Here is an 18,664-nt window from a genome sequence, read left to right as displayed (position 1 = left end):
TATTATCAATGGGTTTATGTTTGTGATTGATTGATTTATATATCTGGGTTATTCCAAGTCAGGGGCATAAATATTTACAATTGTTAGCTCTTCTTTAAAAAAATTTTTTTTGATGTTTATTTGTTTTTGAGAGAGAGAGAAAGAGAGAGAGAGAGAGAGAGAGAGAGAGAGAGAGCATGAGTGGGACAGGGGCAGAGAGAGGGGGACACAGAATCCGAAGCAGGCTCCAGGCTCTGAGCTGTCAGCACAGAACCCAATGTGGGGCTCGAAACCACGAGCCGTGAGATCATGACCTGAGCCAAACGAAGTTGGATGCTTAACCGACTGAGCCACCCAGGTGTCCCTACAATTGTTAGCTCTTCTTGATGGATAGAGCCCTTAATTATAATATAATGCTCTTCTTCATCTCTGTTTTCAAATCTAGTTTGTCTGATATAAGCATGGCCACTCTAGCTTTCTTTTGCCGTCCAGAAGCATGATAGATGATTCTCCATCCCCTCATTTTCAATCTGTAGGTGTCCTCAGGTCTAAAATGAGTCTCTTGTAGGCAGCATACAGCTGTATCTTGTTTTTTATCCATTCTGACTCCTTTGTCTTTTGTTTGTGGCATTTAGTCCATTTACATTCAGAGTGATTACTGAAAGATATGAATTTAGTGCCATTGCGTTATCTGTAGATTGCATGTTTCTGGTGATGTTTTCTGGTCCTTTATAGTCGTTGCTGCTTTCCACTCTGACAGTCTCCCTTAGAATTTCTTGCAGGGCTGGTTTAGTGGTCATGAAATCCTTCAGTTTTTGTTTGTCTGGGAAAGTCTTTATCTCTCCTTCTATTCTGAATGACAGGCTTGCTGGATAAAGGCTTCTTGGCTGCATATTTTTCCTATTCAGCATATTGAATATTTCCTGCCACTCCCTTCTGGCCTGCCAAGGTTCAGTGGACAGGTCTGCTACTAACCTTATATGTATACTCTTGTAGGTTAAGGACCTTGTATCTCTAGCTGCTTTCAGAATTTTCTCTTTATCTTTGTATTTTGCAAGTTTCACTATGATATGTCATGGTGTTGACCTGTTACTGTTGATTTTGAAGGGAGTTCTCTGTGCCTGTTGGACTTAGATGCCTGTTTCCTTCCCCAGATTAGGGCAGTTCTCAGCTGTAATTTGTTCAAATAAACCTTGTTCCCCCTTTTCTCTCTCCTTCTTCTTGAACTCCTATGATATGGATATTGTTTCATTTCATGGACTCAGTTCTCTAATTCTCCCCTTGTGATCTAGCAATTTCCTTTCCCTTTTTTTTTCCAGCTTCATTATTTTCCACAAATTTATCTTCTATTTAACCTATTCTCTCCTCTGCTTCTTCAATCCTTGCTGTCACTGTATCTAGTTTATTTTGCATCTCAGCTATAGCGTTTTTAAATTCATCCTGACTAGTTCTTAGGTCTTTGATCTCTGCAGCAAGGCTTTCTCTGGTATCTTCTATGCTTTATGTTTTTTTCAAGTCCAGGTATTAGTCTTATGACTGTTGTTTTAAATTCTTGTTCAGATATATTGTTTATATCTGTTCTGAGCAAGTCTTTGGCTGTGATTTCTTCTTGACTCTTCTTTTGGGGGAGAATTGTTCCATCTTGTCATGTTGGCTAAGTTTCTGTCTTTTGCGTGTTTGAAAAGCATGTCTTGCAGCTGAGAGTACTACTATACTAAAACGGGTCATACACTGCCCAAGTCCTGGCACTTCAGTAGGTAAGTGTTTGTTGTGTGCACTCTGCTGTTGATTTTGCCAGACCTCATTTTCTTAATACAGGGAAAAAGAATTAAATAAAATTTTAAAATAAAACAACAAAACCAATCCATTATCTCACAAAGAAAATCAGCAGAGACAAAAGAAAATATGGGGACTGTTTAATTTAGTGTGTTCTTTTTTTTAAGCATTACATATAAAAATAGACTAATTTTTAAATGACATTAATAACAAGCAACATGTATCTCTATTAAAAACATCATAAATAATAAAGTTATAAAATGCCTAAATAGCATTATCAGAATCACTTAGAAAATAAATTAAGAGGGGGAAGGAAAGATAAAAGAGAAACAAAGAAGAGGATAAAAGGGAAAGTTTGGTAGAGAGATATAAAGCCAAATCAGAGAAAAAAATCAAACATCTTGCAACTATACCAGAGGAAAAAAGGCTGAAAAACACACATACAGAAAAATAACATGAGTAATATGGAGATATAAAAATTAGTATAGAGAAAACCCATAGGAAAGGTATATCCATAAAGAAAGCTTACCCACTGCCATCTGTGATGCCAGATGCCCTAGCTTTCTTCTTATTTCTGTGGCCATTTCTTCTCAGTGTCTCCATTTCTGCTCAATGTCTTTGCTGGTTCCTATTCTGTCTGACTACTAACTATTGGCATGCCCAAGGACAGCCTTAAGCCCTCTTCTCTGTTCTAGCAACCCTCTTTCCTTAGGTGATGTCATACATGCCCATGGTCCATAGCTTTAAGTACTGATGGTTCTCCCAAAGTCTTTTTCAATTCTTACCTCTTTCTGAGCTCTAGCCTCATAGAACCAACTAGGTATTTCTTTCTAATGTCTGCTAGGAATCTCAAATTTTGAATGTCCAAAACATAACTCTATTAGTGTGTTTGTAGGCGCAATCTACAGTTGTTTTCCCTTCCCATGCTCATGCCTGAAAACTCTCTTTCACCTGTCCACATCTAATTCATCACCAAGCCTGATGCTTCTTTTTCTTTTTAATTTTTCTTTTTGTTTATTATTTACTTTTGAGAGAGAGAGAGAGCAAGCGGGGGAAAGGCAGAGAGAGAGAGAGAGAGAGAGAGACAGAATCTCAAGCAGGCTCTGCACTGTCAGCACAGAGCCCAATGCAGGGCTTGAACTCACGAACCATGAGATCATGACCTGAGCCAAAGCTGGATGCTTAACCAACTGAGCCACCCAGGAGCCTTAAGCCTGATGTTTCTTGAGAATGAATTTCAAATCTTCTCAAGTATACACTTAAATTTTTAAAAAATTAAATGTATTTATAGGGTATAAATAACAAACACTCAAGTATGAATTGCCCATTTATGTATTATTTTTGTTTTAAAAGACTAGTAAAATATACATAACATAAAACTTACCATCTTAACCATTTTAAAGTACATAGTTCAGTGTTACTAACTACATTCACATTGTTGTGTTACGGTCACCACCATCTATCTCTGGAACCCTAACTCCCCCATCCCCTATTCCTCTCAGCCCCTAGTAACGACCATTCTACTTTCTGTTTCTGTGAAATTGACTATTCTTGGTATCTCGTATGGAATCATATGGAATCAAGTGGAATCATACAGTATTTGTCCTTTTGTGACTGGCTTGTTTCACTTAGCATCATGTTTTTGAGGCTCATCCATGTTATGGCATGGATTAGAATTCCTTCCTTTTTAAGGCTGAATGATATTCCATTGTATGTATATATCACATTTTCTTTATTCATTCACCCATTAATGAACATTTGGATTGCTTCCACTTTTTGGCTATTGCAAATAATCCTGTTATGAATATGTGTGTACAAATATTTCTGAGTCCCTTCTTTCAACTCTTTTGGTTATATACCCAGAAATGGAATTTGCTGAGTCATATGGTAATTCTATTTTTAATTTTTTGAAGAACCACTCTATTGTTTTCCCATAGCAGCTGTACCATTTTACATTGCCACCAACAGTGCACAGGGTTCCGATTTCTCTACATCCTTACCAATACTTGTTATTTTCTGTTTGTTTTTTATAGTAGTCACCCAACTACCCATTTTAAGAAACAGAATATAATCATTACCTTGAAAGTGTCTGTGAGTTATGTCCCAATCATATTCTCTCGTTCTCCCTCTTAGAAACTACCACTATGCTAATGTTTGTGTTTATCACTCAGTTCTATCACAAGGTTTGTACCTTGTTTATATGCTGTTTATATGTGTCTTTAGGCTAGTTTATAGTATGCCTTTCTCACAGTTTAAATTTTATTTATTTTTGGTGAAAAGGCATGGCTGATGTATGTAGTCTACTTTATTAATCTTTTCCTTTATGGCTTGTGCCTTTCTTTGCATTGAAAATTCCTCTCTGAATGATAAATACTTTCAAATGTTAACATCTGGAGAATTTAGGTGAAGGGTATATGAGAATTCTTTGTACTATATTTGCAACTTTTCTGCAAGGCTAAAATAAAATCACTTAAAAATAAAAAGTTAAAAAAAAATTTTACCTGGTCCTAAAATCAAAAAGATTCTTTCCAGTATTTTCTTCCAAAATTTTTGTTTGTTTTTTAATACTTAGGTTTTCAATCTATTTGGAATTTTTGAGTATGGTATGAGGTAAAGGGCCAAACTGTACTTTTTTCTTATTGTTTGGTTGTCCCATCACCATCGATTGAAAAGTCCATCTTTTCACCCTTGATGGGTGTTCTTTTTTTTTTTTTTTTTTTAATTATAGTCACCCTAGTGGGTATGAAGTAGTACATCACTATAGTTTTTATTTCCATTTCCCTGATGACTAATGAGGTTGAGCATCTTTTCAGGTCTGTATTAGCCATTTGTATGTCTTCTTTGGAGAAATATCTATTCAAATCTTTTGCCTACTTTTTAATTGTACCATTTAGCTTTTATTACTGAATATAAATGTTCTTCATATATTCTGGATACCAGTCCCTTATCAGATACGTGATTCGCAAACATTTTCTCCCATTCTTTGTGTTGTCTTTTAATTTTTCAGTTGCACACAAAATTTCAAAAAATTTTAATTGAGGCATACCTTACATATACAATTTTAAATTTGATCAAGTTTAGTTTGTCTATTTTTCTTTTGTGCTTTCAGTGTCAAGAGACCATTGCCTAATCAAAGGTCATGAAGATTTACTTCTGTTTTCTTCTAGGAGATGAATAGTTTTAACTTATATTTGGAAGAAAGAGATCCAATTTCACACTTTTGCCTCTTAGATATCCAGTTGTTCCAGTGCCAGGTGTTTGTGGAAAAGGCTGTTCTTTCCCCGTTGGATTGTCTTGACATCCTTGTCACACAACAACTGACCATAATGAAGAGGCTTATTTCTGGACTGTCAATTCTATTCCATTGATTCCATTCCATCTACCTTTATGCCATTACCACATTGTCTTGATTAATGCAGTTTTTCCTTAAATTTTGAAATTGAGAAGTGTTACTCCTCCTGTTTTTTGTTTTTTTCAAGATTGTTTTGGCCATTCCAGGTCTTCCATATGAATTTTAGGATCAGCTTGTCAATTTCGGCAAGAAAGTAATCTGAGATTTTGATAGGGAGTGGATTGAATCTGTAGATCATTTGGGGGAGTATTGCTATCTTAACAATATTAAGGCTTCCAATCCATGAACATGTGACATTCTTCCATTATTTAGATCTTTTAAAATTTCTTTCATTAATATCTTATAGTTTTCAGTGTACAAGTCTTGCATATCTTTTGCTCAATTTATTCCTAGGTATTTTATTGTTTTTGATGCTATTGCAATCTTTGTCATATTTTTAAATTAAATTATGTTAGTAAAATAAGCTGAAAAGTATTCTCATATTTTTCCTAAGATCTACAATATTTTGTATTAGGTTGGAATTATCTGTTCTTTGAATATTTGGTAGAAGAATGGGGTAAAATAATCTCAACCTAGTGTTGTTTTCTTTGTGAGAAGGTTTTAAACTAATTTCTTTAATCACTACAGAATTATTCAAGCTTTCTATTTTTTCTTTAGTTGGGTGTGGTAAATTTAATATTTTCTGAAAATTCACCTAAGTTTTAAGCTTTATTGGCATAAGGCTGTTCATAAGATCTTATTATTCTTTAAATCTCTCTACCACTTTTCATTAACTACCCTCTTTTATTCTTAATATTCTTTACAATGCCTTCTTTCTCTTTTTGTTCACTCATGCAAGAACTTTGTGATTATTATCAATCTTTTTAAAAACTTGACTTCTTTTGGGATTGTTTTGGTTTCTTTTGAGAGAGAGAGAGGGTATGTGTGGTTCTGTACAAATTTTAGGATTGTTTATTTCTGTGAAGAATGCCATTGGAGTTTTGGTAAGGATTGCATTGAGTCTGTAGATTGCTTTGGGTAGTATGAACATTTAAGCAATATTCCAATCCATGAGCATGGAATAGCTTTCTATTTATTTGTGTCTACTTTAATTTCTTTCATCAGTATCTTATACTTTTTATGTATAAGGCTTTCACCTCCTTGGTTAAATTTATTCGTAGGTATTTTATTCTTTTTGAAACATGTAAATCGGATTATTTTCTTAATTTCTTTTTCTGATAGTTCATTATTACCGCATAGGAACACAACTGATTTTGTGTATTGATTTTGTATCCTGCAATTTTCCTTAATTTGTGTATTAGTTCTAATAGTTCTGTGGTGGAGTCTTTAGGGTTTTCTATATATACTATCATGTCAGTTTGCAAATAGTGATAGTTGTACTTCTTCCTTTCTGATTTGATGCCTTTTATTTCTCTTTCTTGCATTGGACCTCTTTCTGACTAGGACCTCCAATACTATGTTGAATAAAAATGGGGATAGTGGACATCCTTGCCTAAGATCATTGGGCTCCTGATCTTAGAGGAAAAGCTTTCTGCTTTTCACTACTGAATATTATGTTAGCTGTGGGCCTGTCAAACATGGCTTTTATTAGGCTGAGAAACATTCCCTCTATACCCACTTTGTTGAGAATACTTTTTAACATAAGTGATAAAAAAGACTTGTCAAATGCTTTTTTTGTGTCCACTGAGATGATCATATGATTTTTCTTATCCTTCATTTTGTTAATGTGGTATATAATGTTGATTAATTTGCAGATGTTGAATCATCCTTGCATCCCTGGAACAAATCCCACTTGATCATGATACTTTTAGCGAATTGTTGAACTTGAGTTTCTAGTATTTTGTTGAGCATTTTTGCATCTGTAATCATCAGGAATATTGGCCTGTAATTTTCTTTTCTTGTAGTGTCCTTGTCTGGTTTTGGTATCAGGGTCATGCTGCAAATCTGATTAAGACTTCTTTTTTTTTTTTTTTTAATTTTTTTTCAACGTTTTTTATTTATTTTTGGGACAGAGAGAGACAGAGAATGAACGGGGGAGGGGCAGAGAGAGAGGGAGACACAGAATCGGAAACAGGCTCCAGGCTCCGAGCCATCAGCCCAGAGCCTGACGCGGGGCTCGAACTCACGGACCGCGAGATCGTGACCTGGCTGAAGTCGGACGCTTAACCGACTGCGCCACCCAGGCGCCCCAAGACTTCTTTTTTTTAAGTTTTAATTTTAATTCCAGTTAAGTTCCAAGAGTTTTTTGTTGATTATTTTGAATTGTCAACAATCATATCATCTGTAAACAAAGAAAATTTTAATTTCTTCCTTCCTGATCTGTAGATCTTTTACTTTCTGTTCTTGCCTTATTGCATTAGCAAGGACTTCTAGTACAATATTAAAAAGGAGTGGAGAGAGGGGAAATCTTTGTCTTGTACCTGATCTTGATGGAAAAGCTTCTATATTCTCACCATTTTGCATAATATTAGCTGTAAGTTTTTTATAGATAGTCTTTAGTTGAAGAGGTTCTCCTCTATTCATTGTTTACTGAGATTTTATTTATCTATTTATTTATTTAATTTATTTTTATTCAGATCCACGTTTTAGTTAACACATAGTGTAATGATGATTTCAGGGATAGAATTTAATGATTCATCACTTACATATAACACCCAGTGCCCTCCTTAATGCTCACCTCCCATTTTGCCCATCTCCCCACAATACCCCACCAGCAACCCTGTTTGTTTTTTGTATTTAAGAGTCTCTTATGGGGCGCCTGGGTGGCTCAGTCGGTTGAGCATCCGACTTTGGCTCAGGTCACGATCTCACCATCCCTGAGTTCGAGCCCCGCGTCGGGCTCTGGGCTCATGGCTCAAAGCCTGGAAACTGCTTCCGATTCTGTGTCTCCCTCTCTCTCTGCCCCTCCCCCGTTCATGCTCTGTCTCTCTCTGTCTCAAAAATAAATAAACGTTAAAAAAAATTAAAAAAAAAGTCTCTTATGGTTTGCCTCCCTCTCTGTTTTTATTTTACTTTTGCTTCCCTTCCTCTAAGTTCATCTGTTTTGTATCTTAAATTCCACATATGAGTGAAATCATACGATATTTGTGTTTCTCTGACTGACTTATTTTGCTTAGCATAACACACACTCTAGTTGCATCTGCATTGTTGCAAATGGTAAGATTTTATTCTTTCTGATTTCCAAGTAATATTCCATTGTACATGTATACCACATCTTCTTTATCCATTCATCATCAGTTGATGGACATTTGGGCTCTTTCAATACTTTGTTTACTGAGATTTTATAGCATGAATGAGTATTGGATCTTCTCAAATGCTTTTTCTGAATCTATTGGTATAATCATGTAATTTTTTTGTTTTTAGTTTGTTGATGTAATGGATCACATTGATAGATTTTCTAATGTTGAACCAGCCATGTGTACTTGTGATAAATCCCACTTGGTCATGTATATTGTTCTTTTTACACTTTTTTGGATTCAACTTGCTAATATTTTATTGAGGATTTTTGCATCTATGTTCCTGAGAGATATTGGTTTGTAGTTTTCTTCTCTAGTAATGTCTTTGTCTAGTTTTGGCATTAGCGTAATGCTGCCCTTAGAATGAATTAGAATGAATGGAATGAATTAGGAATTATTCCCTCTGCTTCTATACTCTGAAAGACACCATAAAGACTTGCTATAATTAGTTCCTTAAATGTTGGTAGAATTCACCAGTGAACTCATCTGGGCCTGGTGCTTTCTGTTTTGAAGGTTATTAATTACTGATTCAATTTATTTTATAGATATAGGTCTATTCCTATTTTCCATTTCTTCTTGAGTGACTTTGGCAGATACTGTCTTTCAAGGAATAAGTCCATTTTATCTAGATTATCAAATTTGTAGGCATGGTTATTCACAGCATTGAATATATATATCACTTTGGGGAGAATTGACATCTTCTTGTTTTGAGAGAAATTTTTTCCACTTAGTTAGATCTTTTAAGAATTCTCTCAATAATGTTTTGTAGTTTTTATTTGAGAAATCTTGCATATCTTTTAAAAAATTTATTGTTAGGTATTTGATATTTTTAATACCACTATAAATGGTATTTTAAAATTGCTTTTCTGGAGAACTTGGGTGGCTCGGTTAAGTGTCCAACTTTGGGTCAGGTCATGATCTCGCAGTTCACATGGGTTTGAGCCCCGCATCAGGCTCTGTGCTAACAGCTCGGAGCCTGGAGCCTGCTTCAAATTCTGTATCTCCCTCTCTCTTTGCCCCACCCCTGCTCATGCTCTGTCTCTGTCTCTTTCTCAAAAATAAATAAACATTAAAAAAATTTTTAAATTGCATTTTCCCATGATTTGTGGCTAGCAAATGGAATAATGGAATTAAAATTGATTTTTGTATTTTGATCTTCTATCCTTTGACCCTGAATCAGCTTTTGTTTGTCTTTTGTTAATTTCCTTATTTCCTTAATTTCCTTTTTTTCCTTTTTTTCAGGCTTTTTATTTGTTAATCTGAATACATACATATATATGCATACATTGTATTTCCTTGTGCTTAGTGTTCTTTTCTTTTAACTGATGTATAGTGGACATACAATGTTATGTTAGTTTCAGGTGAATAACAGTGACTCAGTAATTGTACACATTATACTACACTCACAATCATTCAGATGTAGTTACCATCTGTCATTATACACTGTTATTACAGTGTTATTGACTATATTCCCTATGCTGTACTTTTCTTTTTTTTTTTAAATGTCTACTTATTTTGAGAGAGAGAGAGAGAGAGAGAGAGAGAGAGAGAGAGAGAGAGGAAGTGCACAAGCAGGGGAGGGGCAGAGAGAGGGAGAGAGAAAACCTCAAGCAGGCTCTGTGATGCAGCACTCCATCTTAGGAACCGTGAGATCCTGACCCGAGCCAAAATCAAGAGATGGATGCCTAACTGACTGAGTCAGCCAGGCGCCCCCTATGTTGTACTTTTCATCTCCATCACTATTTACGCATAACTAGAAGTTTGTACCTCTTAATTCTCTTCATCCATTTTGCCCATCTGCCCTCCCCCAACTCTTTTCCCTCTAGCAACTGCCAGTTTGTTCTCTGTCTTTATGATTATGGAAACAAAGTTTCCTTTATTTTTAAAGGATCTTTTCTGCTGGATATAGAGTTCTTAGTCTATAGGTTTTTTCTTTTAGCACTTTAAAGATATAATTCCATTTTCTGGGGCACCTGGGTGGCTCAGTCGGTTAAGTGTCCGACTTTGGCTCAGGTCATGATCTCATGGTCCATGAGTTCAAGCCCCACATCAGGCTCTGTGCTGACAACTCAGAGCCTGGAGCCTGCTTTAGATTCTGTGTGTGTGTGTGTCTCTCTCTCTGCCCTTTCCCCACTTGCACTCTGTCTCTATCTCAAAAAATGAATAAATGTAAAGATACAGTTCCATTTTCTTGTAGCTTCCATTATTTCTGATGTGAATATAAAATTCTTATCGATATTCTCTGGACTCTAATGTGTCTTTTTTCCTGTCTGCTTTAAGATTTATCTGTGGTTTTCAGCAGTTTGATTCTGGTCTACTCAAATGCGGTTCTAATTGTATTTATTCTGCCTGAAGTTATACTGAATTTCTTGGATCTATAAGTTGATGTCTTTCAACAATTTTAGAAAAAATTCAGTTATTATTTATTCAAACATTTTTCTATCTACTTTCATTCCTTCTGAGATCCCAATTACACAAATGTAAAACCTTTTGATACCATTTCACATGTCCTGGATTCTCTTCTTTATCTCATTCTATTTTTTTTTTCTATGCTTCAGTTTGGATAATTTTTATTACCACATTATATTATTATAATTTAAGTTACCTGATACTTTTTTCTGTTTTGTTCATTCTGCAGTTAAGCCCATCCAATGACCTTTCCATTGAAAATAATTTTATTTTCCAGTTCTAGAATTTTCATTTGATTCTTAGAGTTTCCATCTATTTGCTGAGATTCTCCCATTTGTTCACCCATTATTTTCTGGTAAACCTTTACTGTATTTATAATAGCAGTTTTAAAATCCTTATCTGCTAATTCCAACATCTGGGGCACCTGGAGGTCAGCATCTATAGGCCATTTCCCCCTAGATTATAAGTCATATTTTCCTGCTTCTTTGTATGTTATTAAATTTTCATTCTATACTGTACATTGAAGGTTGTGGAGCCCCTGAAGTATGTTATCTTCTTCAAAAGAGTGTTGAGTTATGTTCTGGTGTATCCTGTAAAAGCTTTGTTTTGGCTTTGTTAAGGGGCCAATTTTGTTTTTTCCCTGATTTATGGTCTTTTTTACCCTTTTTGGGTTTTAGTAGAAAACTTGAGATGTTTACAAGTTATTTTTTTGTTGTTAAAAAATTTTTTTTATGCTCTGTCTCTCTCTGTCCCAAAAATAAATAAACGTTGAAAAAAAAAAAAAAAAAGGGGGCGCCTGGGTGGCGCAGTCGGTTAAGCGTCCGACTTCAGCCAGGTCACGATCTCGCGGCCTGTGAGTTCGAGCCCCGCGTCGGGCTCTGGCCTGATGGCTCAGAGCCTGGAGCCTGTTTCCGATTCTGTGTCTCCCTCTCTCTCTGCCCCTCCCCCGTTCATGCTCTGTCTCTCTCTGTCCCAAAAATAAATAAACGTTGAAAAAAAAATTTTTTTTAATGTTTATTTATTTTTGAGAGAGCGCGCACACACGCGAGTCGGGGAGGGGCAGAGAGAGACACACACAGAATCTGAAGCAGGCTCCAGGCTCTGAGCTGTCAGCACAGAGCCCAACACAAGGCTTGAACTCAGGAACCACAAGATCATGACCTGAGCCAAAGTGGGATGCTTAACCGACTGAGCCACGCAGGCACCCCAAGATGTTTGTCAATTCTAATTTGGTATAATTCAAACACCAAACTCTGTCTCCCCAACACCTGGCAGCAGCTGGAATCTCTGCTCTTTTTCTCTCCAGCTGTTGCTTTTTTTCTGGATTCCTTGAAGTCACGTGTATGTACAGGTTAGGGGAGAGCCAACAATCTGAGGGAATCTGCATGCAGATTTCAGAGCTCTGGGCTCTGTGGCTCCTTCTTTTTTAGGAGTTTCACCCTTACTTTCCGGCCACTCTGGCAGCCTTGAACGCTAACTCTTATGTCATTATCCCATTAAGACTTTTTTTTTTTTTAATTTTTTTTCAACATTTTATTTATTTTTGGGACAGAGAGAGACAGAGCATGAACGGGGGAGGGGCAGAGAGAGAGGGAGACACAGAATCGGAAACAGGCTCCAGGCTCTGAGCCATCAGCCCAGAGCCCGACGCGGGGCTCGAACTCACGGACCGCGAGATCGTGACCTGGCTGAAGTCGGACGCTTAACCGACTGCGCCACCCAGGCGCCCCCCATTAAGATTTTCCATTTCAGTTCTAACCTCTCATGTGCCTCATGAACTGAGAAGTACCTTTGGGTGAATAGTTGAGTAAATGTAGAACTCACCTCATTTTCTTCCTTTTTTCAGGGATTTTGATCCTTCTAGTTTCTGCCTGTTTTTTTTTTTTTTTATTGCATTCCAGGCCTTAAAAGAGTGTTTTTAAAATACTTTATCTGAGCTTACTAAATTCCTTAATTAACCTCCTTACTAAATTCCTTAATTTACTTAATTTACTTATTTTCCTTACTAAATTCCTTAATGCCCCTTACCCATTTAGCCCATCCCCTCTCCCACAACCCTTCCAATAACCCTCAGTTTGTTCTCCATATTTATGAGTCTCTTCTGTTTTGTCCCCCTCCCTGTGTTTATATTATTTTTGTTTCCCTTCCCTTACGTTCATCTGTTTTGTCTCTTGAAGTCCTCATATGAGTGAAGTCATATGATTTTTGTCTTTCTCTGACTAATTTCACTTAGTGTAATACCTTCCAGTTCCTTCCACGTAGTTGCAAATGACAAGATTCCATTCTTTTTGATTGCCGAGTAGTACTCCATTGTATATATATACCACATCTTCTTTATCCATTCATCCATTGATGGACATTTGGGCTCTTTCCATACTTTGGCTATTGTTGATAGTGCTGCTATAAACATGGGGGTGCATGTGTCCCTTTGGAACAGCACACCTGTATCCTGTGGATAAATGCCTAGTAGTGCAATTGCTAGGTTGTAGGGTAGTTCTATTTTTAGTTTTTTGAGGAACCTCCATACTGTTTTCCAGAGTGGCTGCACCAGCTTGCATTGCCACCAACAATGCAAAAGAGATCCTCTTTCTCTGCATCCTCGCCAATATATGTTGTTGCCTGAGTTGTCCATGTTAGCCATTCTGAGAAGGGTGAGGTGGTATCTCATTGTGGTTTCGATTTGTATTTCCCTGATGATGAGTGATGTTGAGCATTTTTTCATGTGTTGGTTTGCCATCTGGATGCCTTGTTTGGAGAAGTGTCTATTCATGTCTTTTGCCCATTTCTTCACTAGATTATTTGTTTTTTGGGTGTTGAGTTTGATAAGTTTTTTGTAGATTTTGGATACTAACCCTTTATCTGATTTTATTTTGATGAGGTCCCAATGAGCTTACTAAATCTTACTGGTGAGAGATTTAGCCAGATTCAAGTTCCTTTATCATTCCAGGAAGTAGAATTCTCCTCATGCAAATTTTCACCTTTCCTTTTTGGTGTAGTGCAAGTCAAACAAACAAAGACCTGCTAACTCTGGAATAAGCCTGGAGTATGAAAACCCTGACTTTTTTGAGAGGATGGCAGGGTAGTTAGACACTGCTGTTCAATGAATACTGACTACTATTTAATAATGTGTTTTTATTTAAAAAAAAGGTCTTAACCTAAGACTAGCATTTGACCTTCAATCCACTTGCTTATCCATCCCCTTCATTATCATGACAAGAAAGAGGTCCACAGAGATTGAACTTGCTCTGGCAAAGACTGCCTAGACACTTATCAAAGCTGTTTTCTCTTCCTGGACACCAAGCTAAAGTGTAGTTTCCAGCCCTCTTGTATCTGGGAGGGGCTCTGTGACTAGTTCCTGCCCCAGTTTGTCTTTCTCTTACTATCTACCAGGTAGGTAATGCCAGAGCAGTATTTTCTTCTTTCCTTTTCACTAGAGTACTTTTAAAGACACTTTTGATAATGGTAGAGCCACAATATGGACGGAGCCTGGGCCTGTAAATGAAAACTTGGAGTGGAATTTTCCTGCTGACTACTATTTGACTGTGATAAGTGCAAGAAAATAATCTTTGTGTTAAGCTACTGAAATTTTGGATTTTTAAAACAGAAGTTATTGTTACTTATGCTAATTAACTTACACAGGTAATACCCTAGTTAGTGGTAAAGATATGACTAGAAACTGGTCCTCTTATTTCATTTGATGGTTAACAAATATAATTCCACTCATATGTAACTTACATAATTATCATATTAGTATACTAGTTTACAACAAAATTTACAACAGTTAGGAGCATGCCATTTAATTAATAGAAAAATGGTGACTTACCTAGAGATCTAATGCCTTTTTGTTCAAGAAAGCTGTTTAAAATATTTGTATTAAGGTTTAAAATAAATCCCAGTTCTGATGTAAGTTTCCAGAAGCCATCCTATGAAATAAAAAAGCAAATTTAAGCCACATTTTTTAAATTTAATCACATACATAAGAATTTATGTAATAAATAATGTTTCCAATTATTTAAATTCAGTTTATTAAGACATTTCTAAAATTTGTATTGTAAAAAATTTTTATTATAATTTTTATTATTTTTAAAATCAAAGTTCTTCAGGGGCGCCTGGGTGGCTCAGTCAGTTAAGCGTCTGACTTTGGCTCAGGTCATAATCTCACAGTTCGTGGGGTTGAGCCCTGTGCTGACAGCTCCAAGAAGGGAGACTGCTTTGGATTCTGTGTCTCCCTCTCTCTCTGCCCCTTCCCTGCTCTGTCTGTCTTTGTCTCTCAACAATAAATAAAATATTAAAAAATGAAAAAAAAGTTTAAGTCAAAGTTCTTCATACACTAGTGACATAGTATTGTTAGGAATCTCAAAAACACTATGGACAGTATGTATCAGATGGCACTTATAAAAAGTCTGGAAAGAGACTCATGTGCAGGCATTTTAAAAAATGGTGTTATGAATTTTTTCTTCTAGTAATGCTTGGAACCAATGTTTCTCAAACTTTTAAGCAGCATGATTCCTTTTGTTCAATATTAAAAATGTGCCTTTATGAAGTCCAAAATATGAAAATGACAAATTTTTACTAAATATAAAAGTTACGGTGAATATGCTCTTTAAAATGACCTTACTGTCCCCTGCCCACCCCAGCTAAGTCTCTACTTGAAAAAAAAATTTTTTTTAATGTTTATTCATTTTTGAGAGAGCCAGCTAGACCATGAGCAGGGAAGGGGCAGAGAGAGAGGGTGACACAAAATCTAAAACAGGCTCTAGGCTCTGAGCTGTCAGCACAGAGCCTGACGCAGGGCTCGAACTCATGAGCCATGAGATCACGAACTCGGCTGAAGTCAGACGCTTAACCAACTGAGCCACCCAAACATCCCTAAGTCTCTACTTTTAAGGCTGATGTTTATTTCATATTACGAGGTGGTCGTAAGCCTGAACATGGGGATCTTGACCTTAAAGTATATCAACTTCAGATCCCAGAGGAGCTAATACAGAAAGCAGAAAGGTGGATGAGGTCATAGGCAGGTACACAGACTCTATGGCAATAATTTGAAAAATAACAGCAGTGGTATGTGCCAACTAGTATTAAACTAGTCCTAGGTGCTTAGATTTAAGAAAAACAATCTTTTTAGCCACTTCCTATGGAGAGACTATTACTATACCCACCTTGCAGATGAGATCACTGAGGTACAGAGAGGTTAAGCAACTTGTCCACAGTCAGACAACTAACAAGCAGCAGAGGCACCATGTAAGCTCTACTGGTCTGGCTCCAGGGCCCAGAGACAGCAGCATCTGCTGTACTGCTTCCTACACTACTTTCATGGACACTCTTCCAGGTAAAAAAAAAAAAAAAAAAAAAGCTGGACAGCTGTTATGATCATGTTTAAACCTCAAAACTACTCTATGAGGCAGACACTATTATTATCCCCAGTATATGGATGAAGAAACTGAGACTCAGAAAGGTTATCCGACTTGCCTCAAATCACAAAGTACTAACCGCGGCTCAAATTTAGTCTTACACTAAATCAAGTTGCGTTTCCACTTTACTAAACTACTTTACATTAAACCAAATAATTACAGATATGAGGCTGGGTCTTAGTACCAGCGCAGGAACTAAGTTTACTTAGTGTTTATTAGCTTCACAAATGGAATGATAAGCTCTCACACAGTCTTACATGTTGAGTGATATTCCTAAGACTGTATGTGAAAACAATTAGAGTATACTTACAGCTCTCGTCCTCTATGTCAAAGTGGGAAATTTACATAATTGCAATTCACCTGTTCTAGAACCTAGGAAATCAAGGTCTTACCCCATGACCTGTTCAGGGATGATTAACTTTCATCTGAGGAATATTAACATTCACTTGCATGATATTCTAGCCTAACAGTTAAAACTAGATAGATAAATACCATTATCAAGCACACTGTATTTATTGTTGACTTTTTTTTGGAAAATTTTTCTCAATGGAAGAAGCAGTGTATTGATTTACATTCTGCCACAAGTCACTTACCTCACTATTGTGCTGATAAACGACCAGGTACTTTGAATAGCTCTGCTCTAAACTATGAAGCTAATTAACCACAGACTTAAGGAGAAATAAGACTAATACCTCAGTTTGTAGACTGAAGAGTTTGGTCCAAGGCACAAAATTCATCCAGCTTTGTTCATCTTTTTGTGCCTGAAAGCTTGCAGTAAAGGCACTTCCTGTTAGAACAGATTGTGCCAAACGACGTTTCTGAAATCTTGGTGTTTCAACATTTTTTGTTTCAGAAAAATGCCCATTACTTGAAGTAGATGATGAAATTATGGCACAAACATTTGCTGAAGAAGCCTCCAATTCTGTGTTAGCAAACAGATCTATCTGTGGCTTGTAAGCGGTGCTCGAATGAACTGAGGAATTTTGAAAATAAAGAGGAGAACCAGAAGGGTAATGAAAGTCAAACTCTCTGGATAGACCAGAGGAAGGAACTCTAGGAGGAGAGAAAAAAGTATTCGGCTGTGGGGGAGAGTCCAACTCAAGAGAATTGCTAGCACAATTGTCAGTCTTATGACCTTGATAACTGTCAGGTAGATCAACCTGTCCAAAGTTACATGAGTCACCTGAATAAGGAACACAAGCAAAGGAGCTCAAAGGCAGGAGAGACAGTCTGAAAGCGGTAGATGACTCAAGGGAAGAATCACTACAACTGTCAGTTTGAAGGTCTTGGTCATTCTCAGACGGACCAGACTGTTCAGAACTAGCAGGAGAAGCAAGACAAACCTTTGAACGATGTAAGTGGGAAGGACAGTGGAAACGAGAACCAATTACGGGCTCAACTTCCAAACAGGCTAACCTATGGGCAGCAGATATACTGCAAGCACCCTCTTTTAGGAAAGGGTCACTTCTATATAATGGTTCAGTTCCTGTTTGCTTAAATGAATCCATCTGACTTATATCCAATGGCATTTCCACATCTTCACATGCGAAATTGAGTGTTAAAGATTTTTCTGATAGTGGGGAACTGAAGCAACCCTTTTCAAAATCTTCAAAATCTTCCAGCTTAGGTGATCCAAGTTTTCTGTTAGTCAAATGATGTCGCAGCTCTTCATTCCATGTAGAGAATGCTGAAAGAGGCTGCCCGAAAGGGAAAAATGTAAGGGAAAACACAGAATAAAATGAACATCCTTCCTAGTAGTTGACTTCCAAGCAGACAAGCAGCTGCTTATCCCAGAGCATTGAAAAGAGGAGATATTCAAGATAATTTAAGTACAATGTCCTTGTTTTGTAGATACAGAGTCTGAGATCTGGAGAGAACAGCAACAATAAATACATCAAATATCTTAGTTTCTCTTTGTTCTTAGCATCTTGGAATTTCAATATCCCTCATTTTATACAAGAGGAAACTGAGGACCAAAGAAGTGTCTTGTACAAGATTTTATAATAGCAGTATCATAATGTGTAAATTAGCCCTAAAATAAGATGATAATTTGAAATAAATTATTCTAGTCTTTTATGCTGCTTTACAGCAATATTAGGAAACTGAGAAAACTGACAAAAATTTCAAAAGCTTTAAAGTAACTAAATGAATATATTTTTACACTAGACTTTGAATAACATGGAAAACAAAAGGAAATTAAGGATGCTATGTTACTACTATTATTTGAATGTTAAAGAGTCATTCCTAAAAAGTTGCATGTAAATAAAATCTAGTTTTATATGAATTACAAGTTTGAGATATTTTGGAAATAATTAGCCTGGCAGCACCTGGCTGGCTCAGGTGTAGAGCATGTGACTCTTTTTTTTTTTTTTAAGTGTATTTATTTAGTTTGAGAGAGAGAGGGAGACAGGGAGAGAGAGAGAGTGTGTGTGCATGAGCAGGGGAGGGAGAGAGGGAGGGAGAGGGAGAGGGAGAGGGAGAGGGAGAGGGAGAGGGAGAGA

General features: G+C 36.7%; 1 protein-coding gene across 1 annotated transcript in view; it reads right to left on the bottom strand.

Annotated features, from left to right (window-relative positions):
* PARP4 (poly(ADP-ribose) polymerase family member 4) overlaps positions 1–18,664 on the bottom strand; it is an 89,841-nt gene that overhangs the window by 11,462 nt on the left and 59,715 nt on the right. Inside the window, exons 20-21 of the mRNA XM_040447930.1 lie at positions 16,856–17,860; positions 14,576–14,675 (exon numbers count right to left, since the gene is read on the bottom strand). Of these exons, the coding sequence (XP_040303864.1) occupies positions 14,576–14,675; positions 16,856–17,860 (1,105 nt within the window). The remainder of the gene's footprint in view (positions 1–14,575; positions 14,676–16,855; positions 17,861–18,664) is intronic.

The sequence above is a fragment of the Herpailurus yagouaroundi genome, unplaced genomic scaffold (genome assembly GCF_014898765.1).
Source record: "Herpailurus yagouaroundi ecotype Mexico unplaced genomic scaffold, PumYag 197, whole genome shotgun sequence".
Lineage (NCBI taxonomy): Eukaryota > Metazoa > Chordata > Mammalia > Carnivora > Felidae > Herpailurus > Herpailurus yagouaroundi.
Note: the sequence above shows the minus strand (reverse complement) of the source record. Positions and strands in the feature narration are given on the sequence as shown.